This window comes from Melospiza melodia, chromosome 6 (assembly GCF_035770615.1).
Source record: "Melospiza melodia melodia isolate bMelMel2 chromosome 6, bMelMel2.pri, whole genome shotgun sequence".
NCBI lineage: Eukaryota > Metazoa > Chordata > Aves > Passeriformes > Passerellidae > Melospiza > Melospiza melodia.
Genome location: NC_086199.1, coordinates 57,232,174 through 57,248,626, shown reverse-complemented (window position 1 = coordinate 57,248,626; position 16,453 = coordinate 57,232,174). Strand labels below are relative to the sequence as shown.

The following is a 16,453-nucleotide window of genomic DNA, read 5'->3' as shown; positions in this document are numbered from 1 at the left end:
TTATCTTCATAATATATGAACATTTAAAACCTGATTAAACCTGTACAATGCTTCTAACATTATGACTAGAGAAACTCAGCATTCTGGAGTTGTTTTTAAAATTACCATGTTCCTACTGAAGTAGCTCCTAAATGTATTTAATAATCTTACAGATCTATCAGCTTTCCTTAGTTTTCTAATAGATTTTTGCTTTTTTAAATCAATTTTTCCTTAGCATGAATGAGGAATACAGCACTCCCAAGGTCCTGTGCTGGTGATGGCTACGAGGTTTTCCTGCAAACCCTGGAATGCCTGAGCACACCTCCCATGGGAGCAGCACTCACCTCCTCTTACACAGGGTGCTGGGACACAGCTCCTCACTGGCCTTAAAAGATGTCAGCTCTAGAAAATCATCCTGTTTTAATTATGGTTAATAAATTACCAAACAGATTCAGAGGAAAAATAAGAGAAGCTTCCTCACTGACATCACTTGCATAAACTCTGTCTCCTTAGAAGCAGGGAAAGCATCTGCCAGATGCTGCTATTGTGAAAGACCGGTTTTGCATTAATAATTCAGCTGACACCTGGAGATATTGGCATAAACAATGACTTTTTATAAGATGATGCAGTTCTAATTTAGGAATCACTGCTTCATTTGTTTTCTCTGGATCTTTAGTTTAACCCCTGATATTTAATGCATGTACTGGCTCTGTGGTAATTTTCTTACTGCACCTAGTATATGGATTGTAAAGGGTAAAAGTACTTTGAAAGGACCAAATGTTTGCTTCCAGTTAATGGGTAATTTTAAAAAACTGATCATAATATATTACACTTCTGGGTCAAGTTGCAGTCTAATTGGATTCTGTAGTTGTGTAACAATTTGCACAGAAACCAATGAAAATTCACAAAAATTTTCAGGTATGGATGTTGATAAAACTTATTTTTTATGATGAATTCATATGAAATTTCAACCAATAATTTGACTTCAAAATCATTTTTCCTAGAAATTACAACCACACTGTTAGAATTTGGTAACTCGATACTATGAGTTAGAAGAGTTATCATTAGAAGGATAATCTAACTCTAGTTCTAGAAAAGTTACTCAGAATTTCCTTCTCCATGGGACTGTAGGTCATTTAGCTTACAGACAAGTCTGTATTATCAATATTGGACTGATTGTGCTTCCCATGCCCTGTCTTGGATGAAGATAACACTGGGCAAAATAATTATAACCCCTTCACAGCCCTATCTTTCCTCAGAAGAAGTTACTGTCTCCTTCAGATGGACAAGCTGAACTGCTTCTAATGGCCTTCTCTACCAAATTTTCCCCAACATTTTGGCTGGGAACTGCCAAGAAGGCCTGGGCTGAGGGACTGGAGGTGCTCTCTCCTCCAGAGCAGCAGTGAACAGCTCCTGGTGGGCAGCAGGAGGTACCAGTCCAGGGCACACAGCTCAAACCCACAAACACAAAATGCTCTTCTCTCTGGAAAATGAATCTCCTAATAACCTGTGTATTGCCTAAGACAGAGGCAGATACCTGCTGAGTGACTGTGATAATTCACTTGGGGGGAATTTTGGAAGGAATTCAAGATGGGACCTCTGAGTCGTTTTTGATTATGCAGTTTATTTTTTTATCTTCTACATAGGCAGGAAGAGTGAATTTGGCTCAAATCATTACAGCATGGTTCAGAAGGTCCCAAGATCCTTAGTTACAAGAGCTTTTAAGGAGTTACTGACCAATAAAACACTGCCAACAAGGCTATTTACATTTTTGACCCAATCCCTTAATATTCTGTCTTATGGACCCATGCTACAGTGTAAGCTTTCTTAGCCAATCATGCTATGATGCACAAAACAAATACTTTAATTTTTTCTCTATCTTAAACTCTAAAACTCTAAACTTTCCTTTACTTAGCTTAATGTGTCTCTGCTTTAAACTATAAATCCACATTCTAGCACCTAAGTTTGGAAGCCCTTTCCAAGGTCTCAGACCAAATCCTGTGTTTAATTCTAGGTTTTGGCTTCCAGGCCCAAAATTCTGAGAATTCCTTGCATTTTGGATTCCAACGAGTGGCAGGCACTGAAGCTGCTCCCTGAGGTGAATTACAAAGGTCATGTTCCTGTATTTCCTTGACACATTCACATGTGTGCAGCCTGAGGCAAAACTGCACCTGACAGTTGTGAACAGCAGGGATTTGTCCCTCTTTGCATTTCATTCCAACTTTTAAAGGTGGGATGACTATAATCCACTATTCCATGTCCTTAGAACTGCAGACCTTGTTAAACATAACTTAAAGAAAAACCATGAAGAGAACATGGTCCATTCTATTTCATGACAATAAATCCAAATCCTTGAATTTAATTTTTAACTTTCTTCTGGATAACCCATTTGTTTCCAAAACCTGTGTCATCTCTGAATGACTTGAGAAGGAAATACTGCACGGGCATGTGAAGATAATTTCCTTGTAATGACAACTTTCTAAGATTTATTACAGCAAAACTGAAGCAAAGTGTTTCCAGGGGCAGAAACAGGATGTAGGCTATGTCTACATTAGCAAGAAATCTTCTTAATCTAATTTTTTCCTACACAACGCAATTGTTGGTGTTCATCTTCTTCTGAACATGTATTAGACATAAAAATCAGAACCTCCCAGAACCCCTGGTTTATAGCTGTCATTGTTCCCAGAACTGAGGCAGTACAAGGCCTCTTCAAGGCTCATCATCAGGCACAAAAAATTAAAAACTGTCTAGTTCAGGTCCTAGAAATCAGTCCTTTCTTCTTTCTGAATAAAGGACTCTAAAAGCCACTCATAGCTTAAAAACCTTCTAATTGGAGCCTCTACTTAAACAACCTTAATAGAGAAGTACTCCCAACCATCCCCCTGAGTCTGCTTTGGGTCAGTCTCCTCTATGTATGCCAAAAGAGAGAAACTCCAGTTTTATCTGCCCTCTAGACAACCATTCCAGCTCTTCTTGGGGTGAAATCCATCCACTTTATTAACACCTAGGGAATGATGTTACTAATCTTCTCCCAAACCTGAACCCATAACATCTGAAATACTGGAATACACACACTTCTTCATGAAACCTTCTTGCAAATGGAAGTTAGAGATTGGCTCACCTGATGCACACAGTCTAAGAACTGTAAGAAAACAGGGGCGAATCCACTCCCCTGGCAGTTGAGGGTGAGATTGCTGCGCTGGCTGAATTTATGGCCAAAGGAGAGCCACTCCTTCTCCACCAGCATCCGGAATCCTTCCAGGGTCCTGTAGAAGGGGTCACTGAGCAACTGCACCAGAGACACCACCTGCACCACAGGACAGGATATTCTGTGTTACCACTGACAGAAACCAGGGGAAACCTTTAGCAGATGAATGCAAGCATTCAGTAACTGTTCATTGTTCAAGAAAACAAAAGCTTTCGTATAAACTCAATTACAAGTATTTTATCACACACATTTTTATGAAACAAACCAAATATTCCACATGAAAAAGCTTCAATTGCATTGAGACTTTATGGTATCTGTAGAAGTAAAACCTAAGCACCTACAGACTTGAGAGGTGATTAAGATGCTTACTACATTTAAATTGTTTGAAATAAAAGCCCTTTTATAATAAACATTTAAAAGATAGTATCTACTACCTGAGCAGTAAAAGCATTAAAGAATTGGTCCTGAGGTTGACTTTAGAAGTTCTGCTCCAGCCAACTGCAGTCTGTTTTTATACACAGCATCTCAGGAGATTTTAAAATGCAGCAGAGCCTTCTTGCACTTCCAGGCATGTATCTCCTCTCTCTACTCTTCATTGTTTGGCAATGATTCCAATAATTATGGTCACGCTCTTTTGTGTGCTTGTTTACCTGGTATTATGATGCTGGGTGCACATGATGATTTTATTTACTAGAATGATGGATATCTGTGTTTCTCTTCTGAATGATGAAGCAGCAGCATGGACACAATGCATCTCTTAAATCAGGCAGCAGATCTTGATTCACCTGATTTATAGTTTGGGATGATCTGCCCTTGCAGCAGGTGTTGGAGGCACTTTGGTACAAATTCAGTTTTCTCCCTGTGTGGTCTCCTAACATTACTTATGGAAATTGAATGGAAGAGAATAAATTTCTCCTGTGTTTAAAATGATGAATGAACAGTTGTGGTAACTTCCAGCTTTCATTCTTACACATAGTCAGGTGCAGGAATGCAGATTTTACATCTAAGCCTTAGAACTGTGAAGACCATCAGGACCTTTGGAATGAACTCATTTTAAGGAACCATGTCATGATATAAATTGCAAATGAATGCAAGGATTCATGCATTCTGCTTTCTTCTCTGCTGCCACAACACAAATTTATTCATGTCACACCAAATTATCTCTCACTTGTGTAAAAAAGTATTGCCTGGTGTTTTTCCTTAATATTGAACTATTTCAAGGTTTTCATAGCAGCTTACTTGAGCAGTAATATCCCAGCCATCTTCCAAACAAACCATAACAGAAGAACCATTTTCCAGGAGCTCAGAGATGATCACACCCAGTTGCATTATCCTGTGAAGCTATAAAATATCATGAATAAGTAACACACTATAGATAAATCTTTAGATAATAAACAGAATATTTTCATATTTAAAAATGCATTCCTGGATCCACATATAGCACAGAGAAATACATTGATGCAGCTGATTAGGCAACAATAAAACGCAACAGTCTAAGGACTTCCATCTGAACTACAATAAAACTAAGGGAAGTTCTGAAGATAGGAACTTAAAGTATTAAAGCCAATGAGTACTGTAATAAACTAGCTGTCATAAAAAGGAGAATGGGAACAACACAGTTGACAGATTTACTGGAGAGAAATTCCATCCTGGGTTTAACACTAAAATAATTTCCTGTGAAATATTAAGATTCCATAAAGTCACTGAGTACTTTGATGGGAGAACCCATGCAGGATATTTACAAGATAATATTACTAATACTCAGTCCCATGGAAGTTGAAAACTAATGAACTGAACAATAATAACAACAACAGAAAAACAGTTTAATAGTTGGGCAGACAGGCTAAAATATATATAAAATGGACACTTTAATGATTTGCACTTTAATATTCATGACACAGTGATGCTAAAATAAGCAGGTTAAAGAAGTTCAGGTGAATCTGGGCAATTTTATCTCCCTATGAGACTTCATATCATTATTACTAAAAAGAAAAATCCATATGATGATTTTACCAGTTTTGTATACTATGACAGCACTCTTGGTAAACAACATAATAGGTAATACATAAAGAATTCAGTGTTTTACAGCAGAGTGAAACTGTTCTTTGTGCAGCACTGAATATAATCCAACCAACAGAAGCAATGGGAAAGATGAAAGTCTGAAAGAAGGAAGAAAACAGTACAGGAAAACAAACAAAAGATGGTAAGAATCATCTAAGATCATTTATGAAAGGAAAAAAAGAAAGTTCAAGAAGTACAAAAGGCACAGGAAAGTGAGAAGAAAATTAAATTGAAGAAAACAAGAGGAAGAAAGAGAAACAGTTTAAACCTAGAAAATTCATCCTTATTCATGGCAGTCTGCTTCCTTCCTCTTAAAAAACTGATGAATATTGCCATGGAAATTGTGATAGAAAAACCTGGACTCCTCTGAGCATTCACATAGCCATTACTCAGAGAAAAACCCCAACCCAAACAGACTAATTTTCCTGCAATTTTCATAACAAAAGACTGAAAAGAGAACCACTTTTAAGACCAAGCTTGTTTATTCTTCTGTGCTTTCTTAGGCAGTAGAACAGAAGAGAGGCTGTTTCTTCCATCTTTAACAAGGAAACTGAAATGCAATCTGGTTTTACAGATTCATTGTTAACAATGCAAACCACTATTTTTATAATTTGTGCTCATAAGACAGGGCAGTGTTCAATTTTCCCCTATGCATTCACATTCTTATATAGTCCATACAGTGTTAAAATCTGTAATTTTAAACTTCTATTGCCCAGAAGAGGAAAGCATAACACAATGAAAACATTTCTGAGATGACAGATCTATGTTCTTTCATGGGAATAGTAGAAAATGTGCCAAATCAGTCATAAATTAACTTTATCAGTCATAAATTAGCTTTATCACATAAGTCAGATATGACATGATTTAAACCACAGAAATGTGGTTTAAATATAACAAAGTTTGTGTGTGACAAGATGTCCTAGCCCTCAGCAGCCAAAGCAAGGAATGATCCCCTGAAATATGCCAAAAGAGAGAACTGCACTGTTATCTGCCCTCCATCCCTGGGCTGCTGCAGGGAACAAGTTTATTTCATTAATTCAATGATGAAATTACATTAGAATAATTTATCTACACTTATGAGCTTGCTCAACCACTCTGTGATGGAAAATGCTCACATGCCGAGGAAGTAAGGTCTTTTTCATGCTGTCCCAACTTTTCCCCTTGCTGCAAACCTTGGTGGGCAGCCCCAGCCAGGAGCAGCTCCTGCTCTCAGCCCAGGGAGGAGGCTGAGCCCTCCTTGCAGCACATTCCAACCAGGAGAGCATTTCCTGATCTGTGATATCTGACAAGTTCCTCACAAGTATTTCCTCCTTAAGAAATCAGCATAATTCTATTCTGCTTTCTGTGATTAATTGCATTTGAGAAAAGTATATTCTGCAGGGATTTCCAAACATAACAAGCAGCTGTTAAAAACCATTCACTGTAATTAAAGTGGTTTTAGATTTACAAAGAGCTGGCTTTCCACATCCTTCTTAATTTGAATCTTGAAAAGTTTGCTCCAGTCTTGCCTTTGTTAGGCTAATATTTATGTAAAGGAATATGAGATAGGGAAATAAAGGTACTGATTCAGAGAGAAGAGGTAACACACATAGAATCCTCTCTTCCCCATATCTCACAACAGATGTTTGCTAGTTTTTTAACTTGTGCATATCAAAATCCAGGGTGGGAACACATAGGAAGAGTCAAATATTGGTTTTAAAATCAAAAAGCTCATTTATTATCCCACACTTTCTTTTTTTAATTTTTAAAATATTTAAAATAAGAAAAATAATTTAAAACCAAGCCCATGAATTTATATAGATAGAAAACCCAGTCACCTCTCCTTGTGTGTGTGTGTGTTCCATGTTATAAAACATAAATTTTGCTACAAAAATGCCATAATATTTGTAAATATTACGATGGCATTAAAATAACAGTAATGTGTAATGCCAGAATAGATAGCATGCACAGATCTTACAATGAGCAAAGAACAGCTGGTTAGAACACAATAGTCCTCTGTCACAACAGCCTGGAATTTATTTTGTGTGAGCAGCACTGCATATAGATTATCAGAAGTACCTGTCAGATGAATTACCTGTGGGAACCACTCTGACTCCCCAAGAGCTTTGAGGAATGTTGCCTCAGAGTCAGTAGGAATTGTGCTGGGAACACAAGCTCTCATCAGCTTTTTAAAGCTTGCCTTCGTCTGCCGGATGTCACTGAATTCAACAGGAACAAATTCACAATTCAAAGCAAAATCTAGTTTGAAGCCCTGTATGAAAAGGACAACAGCAGATGTAATTTAAAAGGGAAGCATATTTTTCACTGACAGACTCCTTAAATCCTAAAGCCTTGCCTGCTTTATTGCCAAGTAATTAATTCCTCATGAAAAACTGGTGTAGTTAAACACCTGCCCAGGATAATAAAAAATATGATAAAAATCCTTGCAAAATGTACCACAATAAAGCACCCAACTATAACCATAGCAGCAGAATGTACTGCACAGCAGTCATTATTTTCAATAGTAATTAGAATTATTCTAGCAGTAATAGTGGTGAAAAACCAAAGTCCAGTGACAATCTGTTCAGTTCCTTATACACAACATAATGTTTAACATTTTTAAAGCTAATCAACAATAAACAAATAAAAATGAAAATATCTGTATGGATGATATATGAAGAGTGCAGGACACATTTTGGGAGTTCAATAAAGCAGAAAAAAGTAACCCTCACACCCAAAAAGAAGCCCCATAAGTGCAAAGCAGCTGAGTCATCTAAACCATCACTGGGTACTGAGGGAGTTGCTTGGCTGAGTACCTTGCTCAGCACAGAGCAGCAGCTGGATGGTTTTCCTAGCAGAATTCCTCATGTTTTATTTAACTTACTGCATTCAGCAATAAGAGAGGAGGACTGAATTAAGAGACCAAGTTAGCTGACTGAAAAAAACCTCCACCAAACCCCAATGGATTATGATGAAAAGGATAATATGGAGAACATTACTAGGAAAAACAATTCTCATGTATGAAGCATCACTGAAGATGTGCATGCCAAACTTTTGGAGTTTTCTTCAGAAATTGCTTTCATTGAATTAAACTTGGCCTGCAAATAATCTTCATTAAGCTCCTTCATAGAATGCCAATCGAAAATGCAGGAAAGTGAAAGCCTGGTTTTAATTCTGTTTATACTTTGCATGGTTCAAAAATAAATTCAATAACTCAGCAATGGCAAGTGGTAATAATGCATGACAAAAGCAAATGAGGAATGTAGCACCATTTCTTTAAAATGTTTATTTCTGTTTGCCTCATCAATTTATTTCATGTGACATTTAGCAGAATAAAGCAGTAGTTTCTGCCACACAGCTGTAGATGCATTACTGAACCCTTCACTTATCATTCATTAAGAAATCAAACAAATAGAAACAGTCATTATTAGTGGAATATAGTAATTTAATTCTATGTAATTAATGCATTATTCTGCATTATTCAGTATGTCTCCTCCACCTCTTGATAGAAAATAATTTCAGAAAAAAATGAATAGTGATGTGCTTTCCTACTACCAATAATGGGTTTTGGACTTTTTGTATTTCAAAAAATGCAATAATATTTTATGTATGTTCATATCTTGAGTAAGAAAGTAGAAGAAACCAGGTTTTTAAATCTTTGAATGCAGAGATTAAAAAAAAATTGGAAAACATTTTCAGAAAACAAGTAAAACTACTAAGAATTAGAGGATACCTGTTTTTCAAACAATTCCATCTAAAACATTAAAATCTATCAAATAATATGTACAAAACTGTAGACATCATGGTCCTCTTTATGTAATCAAATCGGGACTTCTGGGTTGGCCAATTCTCATCAATTTGGCTTTGTGTGAGTTCAGTGCTACCCACAATATGAAAGTTTCCCTCTCTTTCAATTGCTTCCACAGCTAACAACATTTTGTTTCCTTCATAACAGATTTCCATGTTATCTTGCATACCATTTACTGTTTGTAACAACATGAGAATAATTAAACTCAACCAAATAAAAACTACATTAAACATGAAAAAAATTAAATTGTCATTACCCGTAACTGAGATTTTTCTCCAAATATGTAGAGGGCTGCTTGTCTTCTCAGCAGCTGACTTTGCAGAAAGGAGCTGCTGCTGTAGGGAGGGGGGTTGTCCTTCCCTGCAAGCCTTGCACCAACATCAATGAATGGAGTCTGAGTGTTGATAAATCGGTTGCTCGAACGAAGACTCGCCCATACACCTTCATAAGGATGAAGAATATTTAAAAAACATTTTGTGTGAGGCACTGGAGATGATATTTACTTACAAAGATGCTTAAATGTGTCACATGCATCCCTCACAGGACATAATTAAGAGCATGTACTGGAAAGAAATCGATTTGTAACAGAAATTGTCAAAACCATCCTACTGCATGGCTGAACCTCAGACCTCATCTAACTCTGCCTTCTACTGTAGAGAAAAGAGTTGCTGTGATCTCAGTGACACAGTGATAAACCACAATTTGCAGATAGCCATGTCCATGTAAGTGCGTGGAACTGAAATTTCTGGAAGGACAGAAATCAGGAAAGTGCAGAAATCCCAAAGCTGGCAACAACATGAAGTGCAGTGGGATATGCAAGCAGCAATCCTTAGATGGTGTGGCATTCACATCCTCTGAACAGAGAGACAGAATTCTCTCTCTCAGGGCTTTTTCCTGGAGAAGCACAGAGAGAAGAAAAAACAATTCTCATCTCTGCTGGTTGCTCCTGTTGTTTTTGCACATGCAGAATGTGTTAGGAAGATTGTTTACCTGAAGGGAGTTCCTAATTGGATTCTGGTGATGCTTGTTTATATTAATTGGGTCAAAGCTGTGTCCTGGCTGTCTCAAAACAGTCACAGGTTTTTCTTTAGTATGTAATATAGTATAGTATAGTATAGTATAGTATAGTATAGTATAGTATAGTATAGTATAGTATAGTATAGTATAGTATAGTATAGTATAGTATAGTATAGTATAGTATAGTACAGTATGTGTCTCTTTGATATAGTATAATGTAATATAATCTATTTTAATAAAGCAATTGTTCAGCATTCTGGATCAATAGAATCAGGTGCCAATCATTGCATTTTACTACAGACTGGCATCACCCCATCACCCCAGCAGCACTCTGAGTCTGCACAGTGTACACCTGGCTGCTGTGGCTCCATTGGCACTGCCAGGGCAGGAAATTCTGCAGCACACAGCCATGCTCTCATCTCATCATGCTTGAGGAAGATTTGGTGACTTTAACATAAGAAAGTAGCAATTTTTAATCTGATTTTTAAAATCAGATTGCCAAGGCCTGTTTAGTGCTAGAAGAAAAGACAAGCAGTAAATATTTTTCTGTTTCTTGTACCTCAATTAATAACCAGGATTTTGTGAGATTGTTTTTGTGTGTGCAATGTGAGGCATGTGAAAGGTATTGGATTCTCAGAGTATGAATAGCACTACTTGAAAATCAAATCCCTTAAAGTGCACTAAATTTGGCATCCAAATGGCAGTGTGAAATTCTTTATCCTAATATGCAGTAAATCAGATTACCAGAAGAGACTCTTGTCCATAAATCTGTGAAGCAAGATATCCAAAAGAGGCACCAGAAATACCTCATAGTACTAGAAATTTAGATACTGTAGGACCAACACCCACCCCTCTTCAGGAAAATCCAACAATGTGCATAGTTAACATTTCTTGCACAGAAGAAAAAAGATGCAGATAACATTAAATTCCACTGAGCTAGCTCAACCAGCAAAATAATCTTATTCTATTTTTTGGAAGCAAGATTGTGTTTCTATTAAAAAATAATTCTGTACAGTAACTCTCAACAGGGACTTGTCTGTACAGCTTAGCTTGTCTGCCTGTCTGGCTGCTACCCTGAGATGTGAGATGAACTGCAGCAACTGAGAGTGGCTGGCAGGGAGTTCTGGGCAGTAACACCTCTCAAAAGCTCCCTCTTCACAGCCAGCCACTTTTATAAACACCTCAAGCAGTAAAGGAGGGTGTTTAGTACAAACTTTTATTCCATGTCTCAGCCACTACACATGAAATAATAGACTTTAGCAGGCAGAAATCACAGCAAACACTTAGTAAGAGAAAGAAGTTCTCATTCATTTGGTATGAAAAATTTCCAACACAAACTGCTGTCCCCAAAGATGAAGAGTACAAAAATACACAGTGACACTTTGGAGCATTTCACAAATGCACTCATCATCAGCACTTGTGGCACATCAAAAGCAACAAAACTGGCTACAAATACATGCAGATGAACATGTTTGCCAGCATGGACAGCAGTGATTAAAAGGCACAATTATGTTTCTACTGTACTTTTGTGTAGTACTTTATTTTTGTTAGCAGTAGCTTATGTATTACTGTATTATTATGACTTTCTGATTTGACAGTAATCCATTTTCCCCTGTTCATTAACATTAATAATAACTATGGAAAGAACTTCATTGACTAGATAAGTGTTTCTTAGCTATTTTTTAAAGCAGTAAGAATACTAAACTCTTTTCCAGAACTGATTTTTAGCTGTTTAAAATTTTCACACAGAAAGTTTTCTGCATATCACTCTGTGTTACATCACAGTCACTGTGCACACTTTAAATGGGCGAAAACCTCCAAAACATAACAAATCCACAACACTGAGCTAAAACCCTCAAAATTTTGTTAGTGCAGAAACAAAGCTTTCTGTCAGTATCATTTTAGAATGAATTAAGACATAGCAGCAGCAGATGGTAGAAAAGAATGGGCTTTCAGGACACAGAATACAGTACCTTGGTGGACTCTTTCCTTAGTTGCTGATTTGGAATTGGAATGAGTGAAACATTTATCTCTGTGCCCAAGCACTGGCAGATAACAGTAAAGACAGAAGGAGGAGGAATGGAATGCACATTGCAGCGAAACACATTGCAGGAGAGAAGAAAAGGGTTACTTATTAATTTCCAAAGATCTAGGATATATTGCATTTCTTTATAGTACATGATTTATCAGACAGCACAAATCTCAGGCATCACAAGACAAAACATCAATCAAGCCACAAAACCAATATAAAATGGGAAGGAGGTATCCATTTATCAAACAGGAATCATTTCCATTGTCATTGCAATAGCTTCAGACACATTGCAAAGCCACCATGTGTTTTTCCATAATTATAATACCAAAGGAAATGTAATGATTAAATCGTTCTACTGAATAATTTATTGAAAGTTTCTATCCAGCTGAAAGTTAATTTAATTAAAAATCCCAACATCGATGCCTGTTACAAAGAGCTGGTTTAGTCTAGGGACATTAAATGTAGAATTTGGTGGACTTCAAAATTACAACAGAATGCAAGATATTAGTTCTGTACACCTACAAACATTTTTAAAAGCTTGTGTACAAGTATAGAATTTAGAAAACATGTAATAACTACCACAGAAAGAGATCTTCTCTCCTCTTGCAAAAATCATCATTTTCTATGGGAGCCTTATGTGTTTATCAGTGCATTTATCTTTGGCTCAAAACACACATCAACAAAATTGAGTCCTTTTAATACAAATATTCTATTAAATCATACTCAAAATGTTAATGTTTCTTGCTTTGGAAATAGTTCTCTACAATTTGGAAATAATTCTCTAAAAAGCTTTTAATGATAAATATGATAAATAACCTATTTCTCCAATAGTGGCAAAACATAGTGAGGAAACTTTTTATTCTGCTAAATGACACAGCAATGTCAGGTAAGAAGTGCTGCTCTGAAGAACCAATTTATACTTACAAAGGAAGGAAGAGGAAAAGCTCTAAGTTTTGTGTGAACTTACAGCTCTCATGAAAGTATCAACCAAGAAAAGGTCAAAGAATGAAAATATATTATGAAAAATAAGTATTTGACCAAATATTTCAGATCAAAACCAACTTGACTGAGCTTTGGGCAGATGCTTCGTGACAATGTTCCAGATAAAATAAAAAAATCACACTTGACACAGACACAAATATTCAGAACAACTGATGAGTGTTCAGAACAATTATGGTTTTAAAAAATTAGAAATACTGTTCATGCACTGGAACATACATTCTAACTTATATTTCAAAATTATATGTACTACAAATACATTGTCTGGCACAAAAAAATAGAAAATGTAATTTTCTACTGGTGTATCATAGCTGAACCTGGCTTTTGAGCCTTGGTATGTGTGATAATAAACTCAAGGAAAGAAAAGAGTGGTCCAGAATCCAAACCACAAAACCACTGCTATTGTATCTTGCACAGTGCATAATCCATAGCTGCTTGCTGCTTCACATGTGAAATATATCTAGCTGAGAACAAGTATGAGGAACTTTGTGATAATGGATTTGAGAAAAATTTTAGAGATTTTATATACTCTGTGTATTTTTGAATTTCTTTTAGAAGAATTGTGTCAGCTAATCTAAACCCCCCAGTGTTTACTTCTCTGCAGGGAGATATTCCCTTTCCCTGTTCCCTCTTCCCCTGTCAACTTCTCACCTTCCCCAGGCTCCCACTGTACTAGTCAAACATTCTCATGGTTCTGCAAAGTCCTCCTGTGTCTGCTGAACTGTGAGCAGACACCTTTCAGACACACAGGGCAGGTGTGGCAGAGATCCAGCAAGACACCAGATAACTTCCCTGCCCTCCTCCTGATTACTGCTGAAATCCAGCCAAGGGACTCCACTGTCCAACAAAACACCATGGCTGTGACCTCATTGTGCCTTCAGGCTCCTTTTTTCTTCTTTGAGTAGCAACAAACTCATCCCATCACACTTAGCACGAGCTCTAATCCTAGAAACCAGCAGCAGTTATTTCAGTAACCCCTTTATCTTCAAAGGACAATTTCCACCCAGCACCCAGAGAGCTTTCCCTGGCTTATCTGCAGCCCTTCCCTGCCCCTCAGCACCCTGGGCTGCACCAGGGGATGGGGCAGAAGCAAAGCTCTGCTGGCAGCACTGCCAGGGCTGCAGGGCTCAGCCAGGCTGGGCACAGCCCCATTCATTCACCCCACTGCCTCCTGCCCTGCTCAGCCACATCACCTGCTTTACTCAGCTACAGCACAGGGACAGCACAGAGAGCACAGAACATAAAACTCTCACATAAAAAATATGCATTGACTGTGATTAATGAAAATGCACAGAATTCCTGTGATTCACGAAAATCCCCCAGTCTTTGGTGATCCCCATGTCCTCTCCTGCCCCTCCTCTCTTCCCTTCTGCTACAACTCTCACATCACTTCCCTACACATCCCTGAGCATTTTCCTTCCTCCCTCCCTCTCTGTTATTCCTTCCTTCATTTCCATAATCCATCCCACCTCTTCTGGATTTTTTTCTCTACAAAATATTTTCATCCTTCCCCATATGAGCTGTAGGTCTTGTATCCCACAAGAAAATTTAGGTTGCAATGAACCTTAGCAGATCAATGTAAACCTAACTAATTTCAGATGCTAAAAGTATCAAAAGAGAAGAAAAACAGCATTTAGATTCTCAGAAATAGCTGTTGAAGGAGCCTTCATGGCTGAAAGGTAATAAATCAAATATAAAATGCTCTCTTTTATGGAATAGATTCATCCCTATTTTAACAAACCTACATTTAAGAAATTGTTGCACTAATTTACGTACATGTTGCACATAAAAAAAAAAATCACAGCTTCATTAGACTAAATGTGTAGAAGTAGATGGAATCTCCTTAACAGAAAGAAATGTTCTTGCAGAAATGGCACTGATGAGCCCCTGTATCTAGGAATAACTATTTCCAAAAAATGCACTGTATCTCCCTACCTACTACACGTGGCCACATAAGTCCCTACTACTTAGAGTAAAATTGTTCACAGATTATTTGTAATGTTGGAAAGCATCAGCAAAGCTTCAGACACATATTGGAATGATTTGTAATTGCAGATTCTAAAGTCTATAGAATTCTTATATAAAAACATGCATTTTCAGGCCATACATAGACAAATTAAAAATATGGATGAATCCCAAATTATTTAGAAACATAATAACTATCTGACTGCTTAATTTTTCACTAATTCCAACATGAAACCAGCTTCATTTCAATGCATAAGTAAAGGATTTGAACAGAAATTAGATAATATTGTGGACTGAGGCCAATCTAATTTCTGTTTTGCTGTTTCACAGAGCAATGAATCAATAAAGAGTATAATTATTTTTATTTCATTAACAGTTTTCATCATTTATTACTTCAAAGAATAGACTTTGAGCTAGTCTTACTAACCTCCTCGAGAAAAGCTATTGGATAGATTTACATCCAAATGTCCTGGCACTACCTGCTTAAACACAGTGGACATTCTTGAAGCCCTCGTTTCAGTGCCTAAAGTCAGCCAAAAAAAGAATAGAAGATTAAAAAAAGCTACAGTGTTAACCAGACTAATACTTAATATGACTCATTAAATGCCCTTTTTCACCCAATACAGCTGATTCTTGCCAATTTTGTACTTTAGATTTAGTTTTTAACACAAATGTGTACATTGGCAACAGTATGGAGGTGTTAGATACAGCTAAGCAATCAACATATTTTACAACAAATGAAGCAAAGCACACACACTTTGGGATGGTGTTACTTTACAAGAAAAGCCACTGTTTGGCAGTTTTAGGGCAATTACAACTGAGTTAGACAAGACAGACACAATTTCAAGTCACACAGTCCTTCCTGACATGTTGGGGTTATCCTCTCCTAAACCTCACTAGGTTTCATCATAAAATAACTGAAATAAAACCTGGATTAGTTTCCTCATGGCTTCACCTAGGCATAACTCAAATAGTGTCTTTTGAACTAATTTTCACTGCAAAAAGAGCTCTATTTGGGAATTACATTAGTAGAAACCCATTATGAGTATGTAAAGCATAAAGAGGCCTCTATGCCTTCCATTGTTGCTGCAGCTAAACAATGTCATCTGTTCTGATCTTGCAACCTCATACTTATTATACAAAACAGCAGATTTTGCCTCATTAGATGAAATAAAGGAGATTTTGCATCCTTTAAAATTTGGTAGTCTTTTATTCAATATGCAGTTTATACTTCATTAGTTATAAAATAATTTACTGCCAGATTAATATTGAAAGTATGTCAGGAAAGATTACAAACACCCTTTACACAGAGAAAACATATTCACTGAAACTAAGAGTGAACAGGCTACCTGGAAAGCCTAACAATATAGAAACTACAGAATTCCTATGAACTATCACTAAATCA

The 16,453-nt window shown here is 36.9% G+C and overlaps 1 protein-coding gene across 7 annotated transcripts in view; it reads right to left on the bottom strand.

Moving 5' to 3' along the window:
- Nucleotides 1–16,453, bottom strand: part of SBF2 (SET binding factor 2) — a 229,782-nt gene that overhangs the window by 14,436 nt on the left and 198,893 nt on the right. For 2 of the 7 annotated variants that reach the window (XM_063158476.1, XM_063158477.1), the window contains exons 29-34: nt 15,476–15,571; nt 12,026–12,097; nt 9,292–9,476; nt 7,323–7,499; nt 4,427–4,528; nt 3,101–3,286 (exon numbers count right to left, since the gene is read on the bottom strand). In XM_063158476.1, the coding sequence (XP_063014546.1) occupies nt 3,101–3,286; nt 4,427–4,528; nt 7,323–7,499; nt 9,292–9,476; nt 12,026–12,097; nt 15,476–15,571 (818 nt within the window). The remainder of the gene's footprint in view (nt 1–3,100; nt 3,287–4,426; nt 4,529–7,322; nt 7,500–9,291; nt 9,477–12,025; nt 12,098–15,475; nt 15,572–16,453) is intronic. The other 5 variants (XM_063158478.1, XM_063158480.1, XM_063158481.1 and 2 more) reach the window with 3 other exon arrangements.